We start from the raw sequence: 16,675 nt of genomic DNA, 5'->3' as shown, positions 1-16,675 counted from the left end.
CGCCATCAACTAATATATTTCAATATTTAAACCTCACATTGAAAACGTTTGTAATTTTATTAACCATCAAGTTCTTCTGTCCGAAACACGAACACACACGAGGGGAGTCGGGGAAGGATGAAAGGGTGGGAGTAAAGAGGAAGAAGAGGAGGAATTTAAAGGTCGGTCGGTCGAAAGAGGAGGGAGTAGAAAGAGAAAGACAGGTGAACCGGGGTGAGTATAGTGAGAGGCGGCGGGAGATATTGCTCGGAAGGCGAGCATGAGCCATCAGTCGGGAGTCTCGGGACTCAGAGCGCTGTGACCAGAGAGAGAGAGAGACCCAAGGTATGAGGAGGGCCATGGCCATCCAATAGTCCATCACAGGTGATTGATTTGCCAGGACGGCGAACACAGGTGTTGGCTGGAATGCAGTACAATGTCCGTGCGAGTCGGTGCATGGGACGCACTCAGGGCGAGGGCTGAAGGAATGAGTGAGACTGGCCAGCAACAGTCCTCGGGGGTGTGTGTGTGTGTGTGTGTGTGTGTGTGTGTGTGTGTGTGTGTGTGTGTGTGTGTGTGTGTGTGTGTGTGTGTGTGTGTGTGTGTGTGTGTGTGTGTGTGTGTGTGTGTGTGTGTGTGTGTGTGTGTGTGTGTGTGTGTGTGTGTGTGTGACAGAGAGAGGCAAATAGCAACACATTTGCTTTCAAGTGTGAGTATGAGCAGCTGGAGCAACTGGGTAGGATGTAAGTGCTGAGCCAGTGCGAGCACAACAACCAACCACACGTCACAGGTTGGAACAATGAACAAGGGAAAGACGGCATTTCCACCACGAAGCTTCATACAACTTCTGAGATTCTTCCTTCTACAAGTTCCCCTCTGTGTGATGTGTGTGGTGCAACCATTTGTTGTCATCCCAATAATGATTTTTCCCCCCCCGATTTTGGAGGTTGGTTCCTTTTGAGCTCTCCCTGGAGCTTCGATGTTTGCATTCATTGAAAAAGCCTCTGTAGCTATCTCGTGACATCTTGATTACCCTAATTTAACGGATCATGCAGTTGTGAGACATCCGACGAATTCATTCAGGGTTTATGATCCCACTGTGAGCTGTTACAATTGGCTTGAGGTATGCATGGTCACAATGCTGTATAAAAGTGAAATGATAAAATGCATTGTAAACACTGCGATGGAGCTGATCAATATGGGAGCTATAAAAATGAGGTTCACCAGCAGTCATTGTTTTATGGAAAATATATATATATATATATAAATATATATATATATATATATATATATATATATATATATATATACATATATATATATATACATATATATATATATATATATATATATATATAGTAGCCTGGTGTTGGCACAGTGGTTAGGGCAGCAGCTTGGGATCCAAAAGGTCCTGAGTTCAAGCCCCGTTGGGACACTGAATTAATACACCAGGGGGTTGACTCAGCCTGTCATCCTTCCGAGGTCGGCGAAATGAGTACCAGTGTACTGGGCCGGTGTATACCCCGGTTAAAATAGGTGTACCATATCCCTGTGTCGTAAGAGGCGACCAGGGTTGCATCAGGAAGGGCATCCAGCGTAAAACATGTGCCAAATCACTATGCGGATCATACGGATGATCCGCTGTGGCGACCCCTAGCAGGAGCAGCCGAAAGAAGAAGATATATATATATATATATATATATATATATATATATATATATATATATTTTGGGGCAATTTAGCATAACAATTGTTCATTTTGTGAGGAAAGCACCAAATTTGGCACACTAGTAGCCTATCATATTATGAACAGATCTGGATATTGGGCCATCTCAAATTCAGCCGCTGATGGCTGTGGCAGCCATTTTCCACTGCCATCAAAAATTTTGAGATGGCCCAATATCAAAATCTGTTCATAATATGTTAGGCTACTAGTGTGCCAAATTTGGTGCTTTCCTCACAAAATGCACAATTGTTATGCTATATTTAGCTTAGTTGCCCCACTAATATGTACACTGGCAAATACAACTTGTTGCTTCATTGAGGGGAATATGAAGGGGGGGAGAGAGGAGGGAGGGGAGGGGAGGGGAGGAAGGAGGGAGGGGAGGAAGGAGGGAGGAGAGGAAGGAGAGAAGAGAGGGGAGGAAGGAGGGAGGTGGGGAGGGAGGGGGAGAGAGGAGGAAGGGGAGGAAGGAGAGAGGGAAGGGGGGATAGAGGAGAGGTGGGAGAGAGGGGAGGTGGGGATGGAGGGGGAGAGGAGAGGAGGGATTCCAGCAGATGGGACACCCAGTTATATGCAGTGTATATATACATTGTGTGTGTGTGTGTGTGTGTGTCAACCATCCAAATGGTGGACGACATGGAGTATCAGGTCATTGTTCACAAATATTCTGTGTTGTAATTTTGTCTTAAGTTTGTGATCATGATGGTTTCATCACCTCCAGAATTTTTCATTGAGCATCTATTAATTAGAAGTGTGTGTGTGTGTGTGTCATGTTTTTTGTGGAGGTCTACCAGAGCTCTCTGATATGGAATGTGACACACCAAAATGATCGTCATGATCTCCTGAGTTGATTTGGTACATCCTTGGCAGTGTCGTTCGGCTGCATTTGATCCAGTAAAGTGATCCGGTTCGGACAAGGCGTACCGAGGGCGTGTCCCCTGATAATTAGATCATCTGATTATTTTTTAGGTAACCAGATAAACTAGACAGAGTACCCGAAGTCACATGGTTGAGCTATTGGCATTCACGGTTGGTTAGCGACCTGCCGCGTCATGGAATTAAGCGTATTTATGTCAGGTAAATGCACTACGAGTGTGATGTCATCAGCATAGGTGAGTTTGAAGGAGGTCGTTATTGGCAGGTCGCTAACGACGGCTTGCAATGCCGGGGAGTCTGGTGGGAACCCAAGATAGCTACCCCTCTTGGTCCCTGCTGGTCTTCTCACCCGACGCCCAGCCCGCAACAATATACATTATATATATATATATATATATATATATATATATATATATATATATATATATATATATATATATATATACATATATATTAGGGTGGTCCAAAAAATTTCTAAAAAAATAGAATGTTGCTCCACAATCTTAAAATTATTCTAATATGATCCAATAACGTGCATAATTTTTTTTAGCTTGATCGGAGGTGATTTAGAGGTCGCTCCATATGACGACTTTTAGTGTCATGACTTGAATAAATTATGGTATGGTCAGGTACGATTACGGGTACTTCTGGATGTCCGAGGTGGAAATGGAGTGCATTTTCAAACTCTATGGGGTCGATTTACTCTAAGAAATGACTGCACTGACATTGAATTCACAACCATTTCGAAAATAAGACCTAAAACACAAGATTTATCATTACTGAAGTTGAGTAACTAATCCTACTCATTTCGATATTTTCTAATCTATAATTAATTTGTCGTCCGTCTAAACCAGACATTACAATACAATAACCAGAAGGAAGCCAGACATTACAATACATACACACACACACACACACACACACACACACACACACACACACACACACACACACACACACACACGCAATGTGGAAATGAGTGCTCAGTAAAAACTGTGGGAGCGAGATGACAACCTACATGCGGTGCTCCTGTTAAATGATATTTGACAGTGTTATACTCTGAAGATATCAGGACTAATGTCATCAACTGGCCAATACCACCAATGCACTCGGGACAAACCACAGCAATGGGGCTCAAGTTTGTGTAGTGCTACAAAAGGTCCTTTTCAGGGCCAAAAGCCATGGACCACAATAAGACCAGTGGGTCCCTCCCTCCGCATCCTCCAATTTAATGTTGAGGGGCTGACATTTCCTAAGTGTGAGATCCTCGCAAAGACCCTGAAGGACTACAACGTCGACGTAGCCATCCACACTCCAGGACACTCATAGCAAGGATGACAAAAAGACTGCAAAGAAAAAGATTGCAGGCTACAACCTCATGGCCTCCATTAACGCAGTAAAACATGGCCTCGCCACCTACATCAGACACGGTTTTTGAAACATCGAAACATTTTTGAAACACCGCAGACAATAACTCACTACACACAACAGTAAAGATAAGTGGTATCACTGTTCCAAATGTGTACAACATGGCCATCACCTGCCCTACCCTAATACAACCACCCCGCGGTTTACATCGGTGATTTTAACAGCTACTACACTGAATCAGGTTATAGGGAAAATGATGTGGCTGGAGAACAGCTAACCAACTGGGCGTTGACAGCCGATCTCAACCTGCTGTTTGACCCAAAGCAGCCAAAGACCTTCCACTCAGGACGGTGGCATACTGGAACAAATCCCAACCTCTGCTTCCTGACAAAGGATGACAGAGGACTACTAATGATGGCACCGAGAAGAATTCTCACTCCCTTTCCAAAAAGCCAACATCGCCCCACTGTCGTTCACATTGGTATCAAGATACCGTTGGTGCACTCCAAGCCAAAACCATGCTGGAACTTCCAGAAAGCGGATTGGACCGCTTTCACCAAAGAAGCTGAATCCAAGATGAAGGATATACCACCTGTCCCAGCTAAATATGCAGAATTTGTGCACCTCCTTCTCTCTGCTGTGACCAAAATCATACCATGCGGCTTCTGCAAGACCAACACACCTTGTTGGACTGCGGAGACTGAAAGGCTACTGAAGAAACACAACAAAACTGGGAACCCAGACATCATGCAGGCACTAATTGAGGTTCTCGGCACTGAACGTCTGAAGTGCTGGAAGGAGTTGGTGGAGACAATAGACTTCACCCACAGCAGCCGTAAGGCATGGGCATTGCTGAGGAAACCGGGCGCTGCAGAAAACACTCCTGCTGCCATCCCAAGAGTTTCCCCTGATTCCATCACATCTCACCTCCTCCAGCCCTCAAAGGCATCGACATTGAAATCACCAAGGCAAGAGGTAAAAAGGGATTACCTCCGAAGCCTCCACAAAATCGCACTGAGCAGCCACACCTGGCAGCCCCATATACAAAGAAAGACATTGACACCACACTGTCAGCAACCAAAAATTGCAAAGCCGCAGGGGCTGACAGAATTTTCCCTGATTTCCTTAAAAACCTTGGAGAAAAGGGTCGTACCTAGTTGGCGGCCCTTTTTACTGCCGTCCATCTTCATCTTTCGGCTCGCTCCCGTGAGGGGTCGCCACAGCGGATCAACCGTCTCCATTTCGCTCTATCCTCCACATCTTCCATTGACACTCCAACCACCTGCATGTTCACCCTCACCGTATCCATGAACCTCTTCTTTGGCCTTCCTCTTCTCCTCCTGCCTGGCGGCTCCATCTTCAACATCCTTCTCCCGATATACTCCGCTTCCCTCCTGTGCACATGTCCAAACCATCTCAATCTCACCTCTCTCACTTTGTCTCCAAACCGTCCTACCTGCGTTGTCCCTCTAATATACTCATTTCTTATCCTGTCCATCTTCGTCACTCCCAACGAGAATCGCAGCATCTTTAACTCTGCCACCTCCAGCTCCGCTTCCTGTCTTTTTGTTAGTGCCACCGCCTCCAAACCATACTACATAGCTGGTCTCACTACCGTCTTATATACTTTCCCCTTCACTCTTGCAGCTACCCTTCTGTCACAAATCACTCCTGCAACTCTTCTCCACCCACTCCATCCTGCCTGCACTCTCTTTTTCACTTCTCTCCCACACTCTCCGTTACTTTGGACAGTTGATCCCAAGTATTTAAACCCATCCACCTTCCCCACCTCAACTCCTTGCAACCGCACCATACCACCACCCTCCCTCTCATTTACGCACATGTACTCCGTCTTACTCCTACTGACTAACATTCCCCTTCTCTCCAGTGCGTACCTCCACCTCTCGAGGCTCGCCTCAGCCTGCCCCCTCCTCTCCCTACAGATCATGATGTCATCCGCGAACATCATCGTCCATGGAGACTCCAGTCTGATCTCGTCCGTCAACCTGTCCATCACCATTGCAAACAGGAAAGGGCTCAGAGTCGATCCTTGGTGCAATCCCACTTTAACCTTAAACCGGTCCGTCATTCCTACCGCACACCTCACCGCTGTCACACTGTCCTCATACATATCCTGCACGATCCTCACATACTTCTCCACCACTCCCGACTTCCTCATACAATGCCACTACTCCTCTCTTGGCACCCTATCATAAGCTTTCTCTAAATCCACAAACACACAATGCAACTCCTTCTGGCCTTCCCTATACTTCTCCATCAACATTCTCAAAGCAAACATCGCATCAGTGGTGCTCTTTCCTGGCATAAACCCATATTGCTGCTCACAAATCGTCACCTCTCCTCTCAACCGAGCTTCCACTACTCTTTCCCACAACTTCATGGTGTGGCTTAACAACTTTATCCCTCTGTAATTTCCACAGCTCTGCACATCACCCTTATTCTTGAAAATCGGAACCAGTACACTTAATCTCCACTCCTCAGGCATCCTCTCACTTTATAAGATTTTATTAAACAATCTGGTTAACAACCCCACTGCCATCTCTCCTAAGCACTTCCATGCCTCCACTGGTATACCATCTGGGCCAACCGCCTTTCCACTCTTCATCCTCTTCATAGCAGTCCTCACTTCATCCTTACTGATCCACCCCACTTCCTGATTCACTATCTCCACCTCTTCCAACCTTCTCTCTCTCATTTTCTTCATTCATCAGCTCCTCAAAGTACTCCATCCACCTTCTCAACACACTCTCCTCGCTCGTCAGCACATTCCCATTTACGTCCTTTATCACCCTAACCTGCAGCACATCCTTCCCAGCTCGGTCCCTCTGTCTTGCCAATCGGTATAAATCCTTTTCCCCTTCTTTTGTATCCAACTTCTCATACAGCTCGTCATATGCCTTTTCCTTGGCCTTTGCCACCTCTCTTTTTGCCTTTCGCCACCACTCCTTGTACTCCTGCCTACTTTGTTCATCTCTCTGACTATCCCACCTCTTTTTCGCCAACCCCTTCTTCCTTATACTTTCCTGTACTTCCTCATTCCACCACCAAGTCTCCTTATCTTCCTTTCTCTGTGATGTCAACACAGTGATGGAGTGTCAACAGAACTTTTTGGATAGCTTTTGGTGAGGCTACAATATTCGATTAACATGACAGCTACACTCCTACATGAAAGTGAAATGGACTGGGGGAAAGATTTGTTATGGGACACGATGCTCCGAGCCAATGGTCGGGCTTTTGGTCAATCGTGGAATTCAGACTTTCTGTTACCTGGTTTTGGAGTGACATCGTGTCATTACAATATAAGGGGAGCAGTTGAGTCGAGAGATGATGAGATTTTGAAATGTGACCCAGAGCTTCAGCTCCAGCAGAGCGATGGGCATTTGGAGCGGTGAAGTGTGGTCAAGTTTGTTTTGCGAAAGCAAGCTGTGCATGGCTGGACAGGCTGCTACAGCTTCGTGCTTTGCCCCGTAACAGAGTGCACACGTTGACCTCAGACCCGAGTCTAACCCATTGCATCTTTGCGGATTCAGGTTCATCCTGCCTGTGGACTGGTTGTGTTCACAAGGAACCAACGCAACCCTGTGGGTGTCAAGCCGACATCCATGCCAACATTTACTTTAAAGTAATCGTTTTAACTTTCTGCCACCCTCTCCTCCGGGTACCTGGGGCACTTGCTCTGAGGCATGGAGGCCATGCAAAACAGTATTCCTTAAGGACCGAAAGATCCGTGTTCACCTCAACGGCAAAATCAGCCATGTTCAAACACTAAACGATGGTCTCCCTCAAGGATCTGTTCTAGCCCCTGCCCTCTTTAATCCTTATGTTAGCGACCTGCCAATAACGACCTCCTTCAAACTCACCTATGCTGATGACATCACACTCGTAGCGCATTTACCCGACATAAAATCTGTCAGGAACCAACTCACCCGAGATTTGGCATACTGAAGAAGTGTTTACACAAATGGAAGCTCCATCCAAACCCCAACAATACAGCTGTCTGCAACCACCATCTTGACAATCGCACAGCAAACGCAGTGGAAGATGTGACATTCTACAGTATGAAAGTTGAAAATGTCCGTTATCCAAAATAGCTTGGGATTACATTTGATTGGACCCTGACCTGCAAAGATTCAAGGAGAAGGTCAGGACACAGGTAAACCTCATCCGGAAACAGGCTGGAACATCGTGGGGAGCTGGTGCTAACACCTTATGCACGGCAACTCTCGCCTCGCCCTCATTTACTCGATGGCAGAGTATTGCATGCCAATCTGGTCAGCGAGTGCCCATACGAAGGCCATCAAAGTTCAGTCGAACGCCGCGATGAGAACAATGTCTCTAACCCTCAAGCCAACAAAGACTGAACGGCTTCCTATCCTCTGCAACATTGCTCTGCCAACCATCCGTGGGGACGTACTGTCATCCCGATACTTCAGCTGCATTTTGGCTACCATAATTCCAACCCAGCGCCTTCTCACTGAACATCCGTGCTGCCGCCTCAAGTTCTGAAAACCACCATAGAACTGTGCCGGGCTCCTTACCGGAGCCCATCAAAGTGAAGCCGACTTGTGGAGGGCCAGCTGGGAGTCTGCCACAGCTCCTAATAAACATATTGCACAATGTACGTGATCTAACTCTAACCATTGCTCCACCCGGTTTCACACTCCCACGTCGGCAATGGACAGCCCTAAACAGGCTCTGCATTGGACAGGGCTGTTGCAGTAGCACCTTTCACTGATGGAGGATGAGGCCTGATGCATTCTGTGACTGTGGAGGAGTTCAGACGATGGAGCACATCACATCACACTGTCCCTTGCGGCAGTTATCGGGAGGACTTTAGCTCTCCACCAACTCACCCCTGAGGCAGCCACATGGTTACAGAACCTAGACACTAAACTTTAGTGCAATCCGTATTGGCCATACGCAAGAAGAAAGAAGAAGTAAAAATTATAAGTTCTCAAATGGGAGAAGAAACTGCGAGAGGTCTTTACGTTTTCTGAACCCACACGACATGGCCAAAAGTATGTGGACACCTGCTCATTGAACATATTCCAAAATCATGGGCATTAATATGGAGTTGGTCCCCCCCCTTTGCTGCTATAACAGCCTCCACTCTTCTGGAAAGGTTTTTTTATGAGATGTTGGAACATTGTGTGGGGATTTGCTTCCATTCAGCCACAAGAGCATTCATGAGGTCGGGCACTGAGGTTGGGCGATTAGGTCTGGCTCGCAGTCAGCATTCCAATTCATCCCAAAGGTGTTCGATGGGGTTGACGTCAGGGCTCTCTGCAGGCCAGTGAAGTTCTTCCACACCGATCGCGACAAACCATTTCTGTACGGACCTCGCTTTGTGCATGGGGGCATTGTCATGCTGAAACAGGAAAGGGCCTTCCCCAGACTGTTGCCACAAATTTGGAAGCACAGGATCGTCGAGAATATCATTGTATGCTGCAGCGTCAAGATTTCCCTTCACTGGAACTAAGGGGCCAAGCCCGAACCAGGTAAAACAGCCCCCGACCATTATTCCTCCTCCACCAAACTTTACAGTTGGCACTATGCATTCAGGCAGGTGATGTTCTCCTGGCATCCGCCAAACCCGGATTCACCCGTCGGACTGCCAGATGGTGAAGTGTGATTAATCACTCCAGAGAACGCGTTTCCACTGCTCCAGAGTTCAATGGTGGTGAGCTTTGCACCACTCCAACCGACACTTGGCATTGCGCACGGTGATCTTAGGCTTGTGTACGGCTGCTCGGCCATGGAAACCCATTTCATGAAGCTCTCGACGAACAGTGTTTGTGCTGACGTTGCTTCCAGGGTCAGTTTGTAACTCGGTAGTGAGTGTTGCAACTGACAACGAACGATTTTTCCACACAGCGCGCTTCAGCACCTGGTGGTCTCATTCTGTGAGCTTGTGTGGCCAACCACTTTGTGGCTGAGCTGTTGTTGCTCCTAGACGTTTCCACTTCACAATAACAGCACTTACAGTTGACCGGGGCAGCTCTAGCAGGGCAGAAATTTGATGAACTGACTTGTTGGAAAGGTGGCATCCTATGACGGTGCCACATTGAAACTCACTGAGCTCTTCAGTCCAGCCCATTTCACTACCAATGTTTGTCTATGGAGATTGCATGGCTGTGTGCTTGATCTTATACACCTGTCAGAAATGGGTGTTGCTGAAATATCCGAATACACTATTTAGAAGGGATGTCCGCATACTTTTGGCCATGTAGTGTATGTTAGCAATCTTAAAGTAAAGCAGGGAATAATGAATTAATAAAGTAATATGGATCTAAAGCCCAATCTAAACAGGATAAAACAAAGGAGCCGAACCAATTCCTCACTAGCGGGTCTTCATTGGAAGACTTGAGCTGACAGGATGGCCTTTAGGCCCGAGAGGTACACAATACACACACTCACCTCAAAGCCGTCTATCCTGGTTTCTAATCCTGACTCAGCTGTAAACTGTCATCCCAGTGATTCATCAATGCGAGTGCCGTCCCTCGGATGGATGTTAAATGGGTGACCCATCTGCCAGCATTAGATGGTGGACGTTAAAGATCCCATGGTGTCCTTCACAAAGAGTCGGTGAGCTATCACCGACACTCAGACAAAATTGCAAATTTCTGCCATAGTTTGTGCCCATGACGTGACTCTGGGTACTAACAATACATATGCAAAATTTGGTGGAGATTGGCCCATTTTATTTACTCATACCTGCAGAGGACATTTGCATATTTGGCACAGCCATGCTCTTAGCCAATGATGCTACCCCACAGCCTTGTGCTGCATATAAAAGAAGAAGAAGAAGATTGGAAGACGTTTGCCCTGGATGATATGGTTGGAAACAAAGGGTTCTCATGATGAAGTAACAAATATTAGCATAATTGTAGAGGCAATAAGAATAATAATTCTCAGGCTCAGACACACAGTATACATGGCATTCACTGTTCCCCTTATGGTTGTGCCTGGTCAATGTTATAGACTGATCCATCCATCCATCCATCCATTAGGATCAGACTCTATACAGAGCGTTGGTGCTGCCAAAGCAGTCTCCAAGACTATTGGGCACAATCCTGAACAGGTCGCCACTCCGACGCAAGACACCAGCAAGCTGGTACTCATTTTGCCGACCTCGGAAGGATGACAGGCTGAATCAACCCCACCTGGTTTTAATTCAATGGAAAGGTGGGATTTTAACTCCTCGGACCCTAGGATCCCAAGCCCACCACCTGAACCATAAAGCCAACACCAGGCATACAGATTGACAGTTCACCCCCTTTGTGTGATTTTTTTTACAACTTTTGTATAATTCAAGGCACCAAATGGACTGGAAGGTATCCAATTTTTTTAATGAGAAGTAGTAAGCCGGAAATTATCACCCTGTGAGTCCGATGTCAATTATTGGTTATCTGATAGAACATGGTGAGAGTAAGCCATTGTGGAGCCCATGGAGAGCAGCGAATCATTTTGTCCTGAGCAGCATGGCTTTCAATCCGAGAGCTTTTGTGTTACAAACTGAATTGAGTTTGTAGATCTATTTCTAAATTAATGAACCTGTGTCATTTTTTTTGACTTTTGCAAAGTTTTCAATAAAGACCACCTGCTGGGTTGATTCAGAAGTTAGAGGCATAAAGCTTTGGTGGAAAACTTTCAGATTGGCCAACTAACTGATGCAGTATTGACAGAGAGTTTGTATCAAAGAGGTCTTTTCTCACAGGTCTCATTTATTTATTTATTTACTTGTTTATTTATTCGGATGCAGCCTGCACGCTGCTTGGCTGTATCATCTTCTGGGGGCGCTGCTGTGCTGCTGATGCAAAGCCCCCTGTTTCCAGTAAGCTGTGTATGTATGTTTGCATATATGTATGTTTGTATGTATGTATATATGTATGTATGTTTGCATATATGTATGTTTGTATGGTTGTATATATGTATGTATGTTTGCATATATGTATGTTTGTATGTATGTATATATGTATGTATGTTTGCATATATGTATGTTTGTATGTATATATGTATATATGTATGTATGTTTGTATATATGTATGTATGTTTGTATATATGTATGTATGTTTGCATATATGTATGTTTGTATGTATGTATATATGTATGTATGTTTGCATATATGTATGTTTGTATGTATGTATATATGTATGTATGTTTGCATATATGTATGTTTGTATGTATGTATGTATATATGTATGTATGTTTGTATATATGTATGTATGTTTGTATATATGTATGTATGTTTGTATATATGTATGTTTGTATATATGTATGTATGTATATGTATATATGTGTGTATGTATGTTTGCATATATGTATGTTTGCATATATGTATATATGTATGTATGTTTGTATATATGTATGTATGTTTGTATATATGTATGTTTGTATATATGTATGTATGTATATGTATATATGTGTGTATGTATGTTTGCATATATGTATGTTTGTATATATGTATGTATGTATATGTATATATGTGTGTATGTATGTTTGCATACATGTATGTTAGTATGTATGTATATGTATATATGTGTGTATGTATATATGTATGTATGTTTGTATATATGTATGTATGTTTGTATATATGTATGTATGTTTGTATATATGTATGTATGTTTGTATATATGTATGTATGTTTGTATATATGTATGTATGTTTGTATATATGTATGTTTGTATATATGTATGTATGTTTGTATATATGTATGTTTGTATATATGTATGTATGTATATGTATATATGTGTGTATGTATGTTTGCATATATGTATGTTTGTATATATGTATGTATGTATATGTATATGTGTGTATGTATGTTTGCATATATGTATGTTTGTATGTATGTATATGTATATGTATGTATGTTTGTATATATGTATGTATGTATATGTATATGTGTGTATGTATGTTTGCATATATGTATGTTTGTATGTATGTATATGTATATGTATGTATGTTTGTATATATGTATGTATGTATATGTATATATTTGTGTATGTATGTTTGCATATATGTATGTTTGTATGTATGTATATGTATATATGTATGTATGTTTGTATATATGTATGTATGTTTGTATATATGTATGTATGTTTGTATATATGTATGTATGTATATGTATATATGTGTGTATGTATGTTTGCATATATGTATGTTTGTATGTATGTATATGTATATATGTGTGTATGTATATATGTATGTATGTTTGTATATATGTATGTATGTTTGTATATATATATATATATATGTTTGTATATATGTATGTATGTTTGTATATATGTATGTATGTATATATTTATGTTTGTATATATGTATGAATGTTTGTATATATGCATGCATTTATATGTATGTATGTATGTTTTGAATATGTGTATGTATGTTTGTATATATGTATGTATGTATATGTATATATGTGTGTATGTATGTTTGCATATATGTATGTTTGCATATATGTATATATGTATGTATGTTTGTATATATGTATGTATGTTTGTATATATGTATGTTTGTATATATGTATGTATGTATATGTATATATGTGTGTATGTATGTTTGCATATATGTATGTTTGTATATATGTATGTATGTATATGTATATATGTGTGTATGTATGTTTGCATACATGTATGTTAGTATGTATGTATATGTATATATGTGTGTATGTATATATGTATGTATGTTTGTATATATGTATGTATGTTTGTATATATGTATGTATGTTTGTATATATGTATGTATGTTTGTATATATGTATGTATGTTTGTATATATGTATGTATGTTTGTATATATGTATGTTTGTATATATGTATGTATGTTTGTATATATGTATGTTTGTATATATGTATGTATGTATATGTATATATGTGTGTATGTATGTTTGCATATATGTATGTTTGTATATATGTATGTATGTATATGTATATGTGTGTATGTATGTTTGCATGTATGTATGTTTGTATGTATGTATATGTATATGTATGTATGTTTGTATATATGTATGTATGTATATGTATATGTGTGTATGTATGTTTGCATATATGTATGTTTGTATGTATGTATATGTATATGTATGTATGTTTGTATATATGTATGTATGTATATGTATATATTTGTGTATGTATGTTTGCATATATGTATGTTTGTATGTATGTATATGTATATATGTATGTATGTTTGTATATATGTATGTATGTTTGTATATATGTATGTATGTTTGTATATATGTATGTATGTATATGTATATATGTGTGTATGTATGTTTGCATATATGTATGTTTGTATGTATGTATATGTATATATGTGTGTACTTATATATGTATGTATGTTTGTATATATGTATGTATGTTTGTATATATATATATATATATGTATGTTTGTATATATGTATGTATGTTTGTATATATGTATGTATGTATATATTTATGTTTGTATATATGTATGAATGTTTGTATATATGCATGCATTTATATGTATGTATGTATGTTTTGAATATGTGTATGTATGTTTGTATATATGTATGTGTATATGTTTGGAAATATGAATGTATGTTTGTATATACACTGATGAGCCAAAACATTATGACCACTGACAGGTGAAGTGAATAACATTGATTATCTTGTTACAATGGCACCTGTCAAGGGGTTGGATATATTAGGCAGCAAGTGAACAGTCAGTTCTTGAAGTTGATGTGTTGGATGCAGGAGAAATGGGCAGGAGTAAAGACCTGAGCGATTTTGACAAGGACCAAATTGTTATGGCCAGACGACTGGGTCAGAGCATCTCTGAAACAGCAAGGCTTGAGGGGTACTCCCGGTCAGCAGTGGTGAGTACCTACCGACAGTGGTCCGAGGAGGGACAAACCACAAACCGGCGACAGGGTGTTGGGCGCCCAAGGCTCATCGATGTGCGAGGGCAACGAAGGCTATCCCGTCTGGTCCGAACCGACAAAAGATCTACTGTGGTACAAGTCACAGAAAATTTTAATGGTGGTCACGGGAGGAATGTGTCATAATCCACAGTGCATCGCACCCTGCTGCGTATGTGGCTGAGTAGCCGCAGACCGGTCAGAGTGCCCATGATGACCCCTGTCCACTGTCGAAAGCACCTACAATGGGCACGCGAGCGTTGTAACTGGACCTTGGAGCGGTGGAAGAAGGTCGCCTGGTCCGATGAGTCCCGTTTTCTTTTAGATCACATGGATGGCCGTGTACGTGTGTGCCGTTTACCTGGGGGAAGTGATGGCACCAGGATGCACTGTGAGAAGATGACAAGCTGGTGGAGGGAGTGTGATGCTCTGGGCAATGTTCTGCTGGGAAACCCTGGGTCCGGCCATTCATGTGGACGTCAATTTGACACGTGTCACCTACCGAAACATTGTTGCAGACCAGGTACATCCCTTCAAGTACCTGGGCACTGTTTTGGTGGCACACAGAGGACCAACAGCATATTAGGCAGGTGGTCTTAATGTTTTGGCTCATCAGTGTATGTATGTTTGTACATGTGTATGTATATGTATATATAATATGTATGTTTGGATACATGTGTGTGTATGTTTGTATATATATATATATATATATATATATATATATATATATATATATATATATATATATATATATATATATATATATTTTGTGTGTATATACAGTATATATGTTTATATATATATATATATATATATATATATATATATATATATATATATATATATATATATATATATATATATATATATATAGATAACACACTCAAGAGGAACTTCGTCCCTACCTTTGCTAAGCCAGAGGAACCGAAGAAAAAGGAGAGCAAAGTTTCTATGCTCAAGCATGATGCTTCACTTGTGACACAGCTGTTAGAGGAACAGAACAATTTACGAGGCAGTCTCTGACATAGCTCTCATGCAGTTCTTTCCCTTTCCCAATGGCATTGATGAAAGCCTCTGCTAAATCTGCACTCATGATTCCCTTGTATCCATGGTCATGAGGTCTGGACCACTTTAGTCCAGGAAAGGGTGACCTTGAGCCCTCATGACTTCAAGCAGAGAAAGAACATCTTTGCTGAAGTGATGTTGAAGACTTCCAGATTTTTCATGATGTCCTATGTCTGGACATTCAGCACTGATTTCTGCTGCTTCTTCAAACTCGGAAATGGCTCTGAGTTTCTCAGGAAGAGCCAAAATGTGCTCCTCCAGGGTGTCAGGAGAATCATAAATGTTGGACACTCCACCATCACCTTTGACAATTTTTGTGGTCTGCTCATGGCTGTGGTCCTTTGGTATCAGAGGGAACTTCCTTGGGCTATTCTGTACCACAAAATTTCCCTTCATGAACTCCCTATGAACCTCTGGATGCTTTGACTCAAGTTCAACCATATCCTTGACATGAACAGGGAGCCATCTCGAGTTGTGCACTTGGTTCCAGAGGAAGACATAATCACACAATTCATCGATCACCTGAACGTATAGGGCAAAATCCCCCTCACGCAGGGAGCGGACAAAACGGCAATGCAGAAGTTCAATGTCCATCACCATACAGCAATAGGCAAACATCTTTGACTTCATCTTTGACCTGAGCCCTTTCAGAGTTAGTCCATATGATTCCTAGACCCCATAAATGTGGGTGTAGCCACTGAAATGAACTCTCTAGCTGGTTTAGTTTTGGATATATAATAAAATAGGTTTTCGATGACGGCCATAAAAGGGG

The 16,675-nt window shown here is 42.0% G+C and overlaps 1 protein-coding gene across 1 annotated transcript in view; it reads left to right on the top strand.

Annotated features, from left to right (window-relative positions):
- EIF3I (eukaryotic translation initiation factor 3 subunit I) overlaps positions 1-16,675 on the top strand; it is an 83,628-nt gene that overhangs the window by 226 nt on the left and 66,727 nt on the right. The window contains exon 2 of the mRNA XM_085848959.1: positions 224-324. Within this exon, the coding sequence (XP_085705085.1) occupies positions 224-324 (101 nt within the window). The remainder of the gene's footprint in view (positions 1-223; positions 325-16,675) is intronic.

This window comes from Eptatretus burgeri, chromosome 1 (genome assembly GCF_056783735.1).
Source record: "Eptatretus burgeri isolate ZD-2024b chromosome 1, Ebu_testis_v1, whole genome shotgun sequence".
NCBI classification, from domain to species: domain Eukaryota; kingdom Metazoa; phylum Chordata; class Myxini; order Myxiniformes; family Myxinidae; genus Eptatretus; species Eptatretus burgeri.
This window is presented reverse-complemented; position numbering and strand designations above follow the sequence as displayed.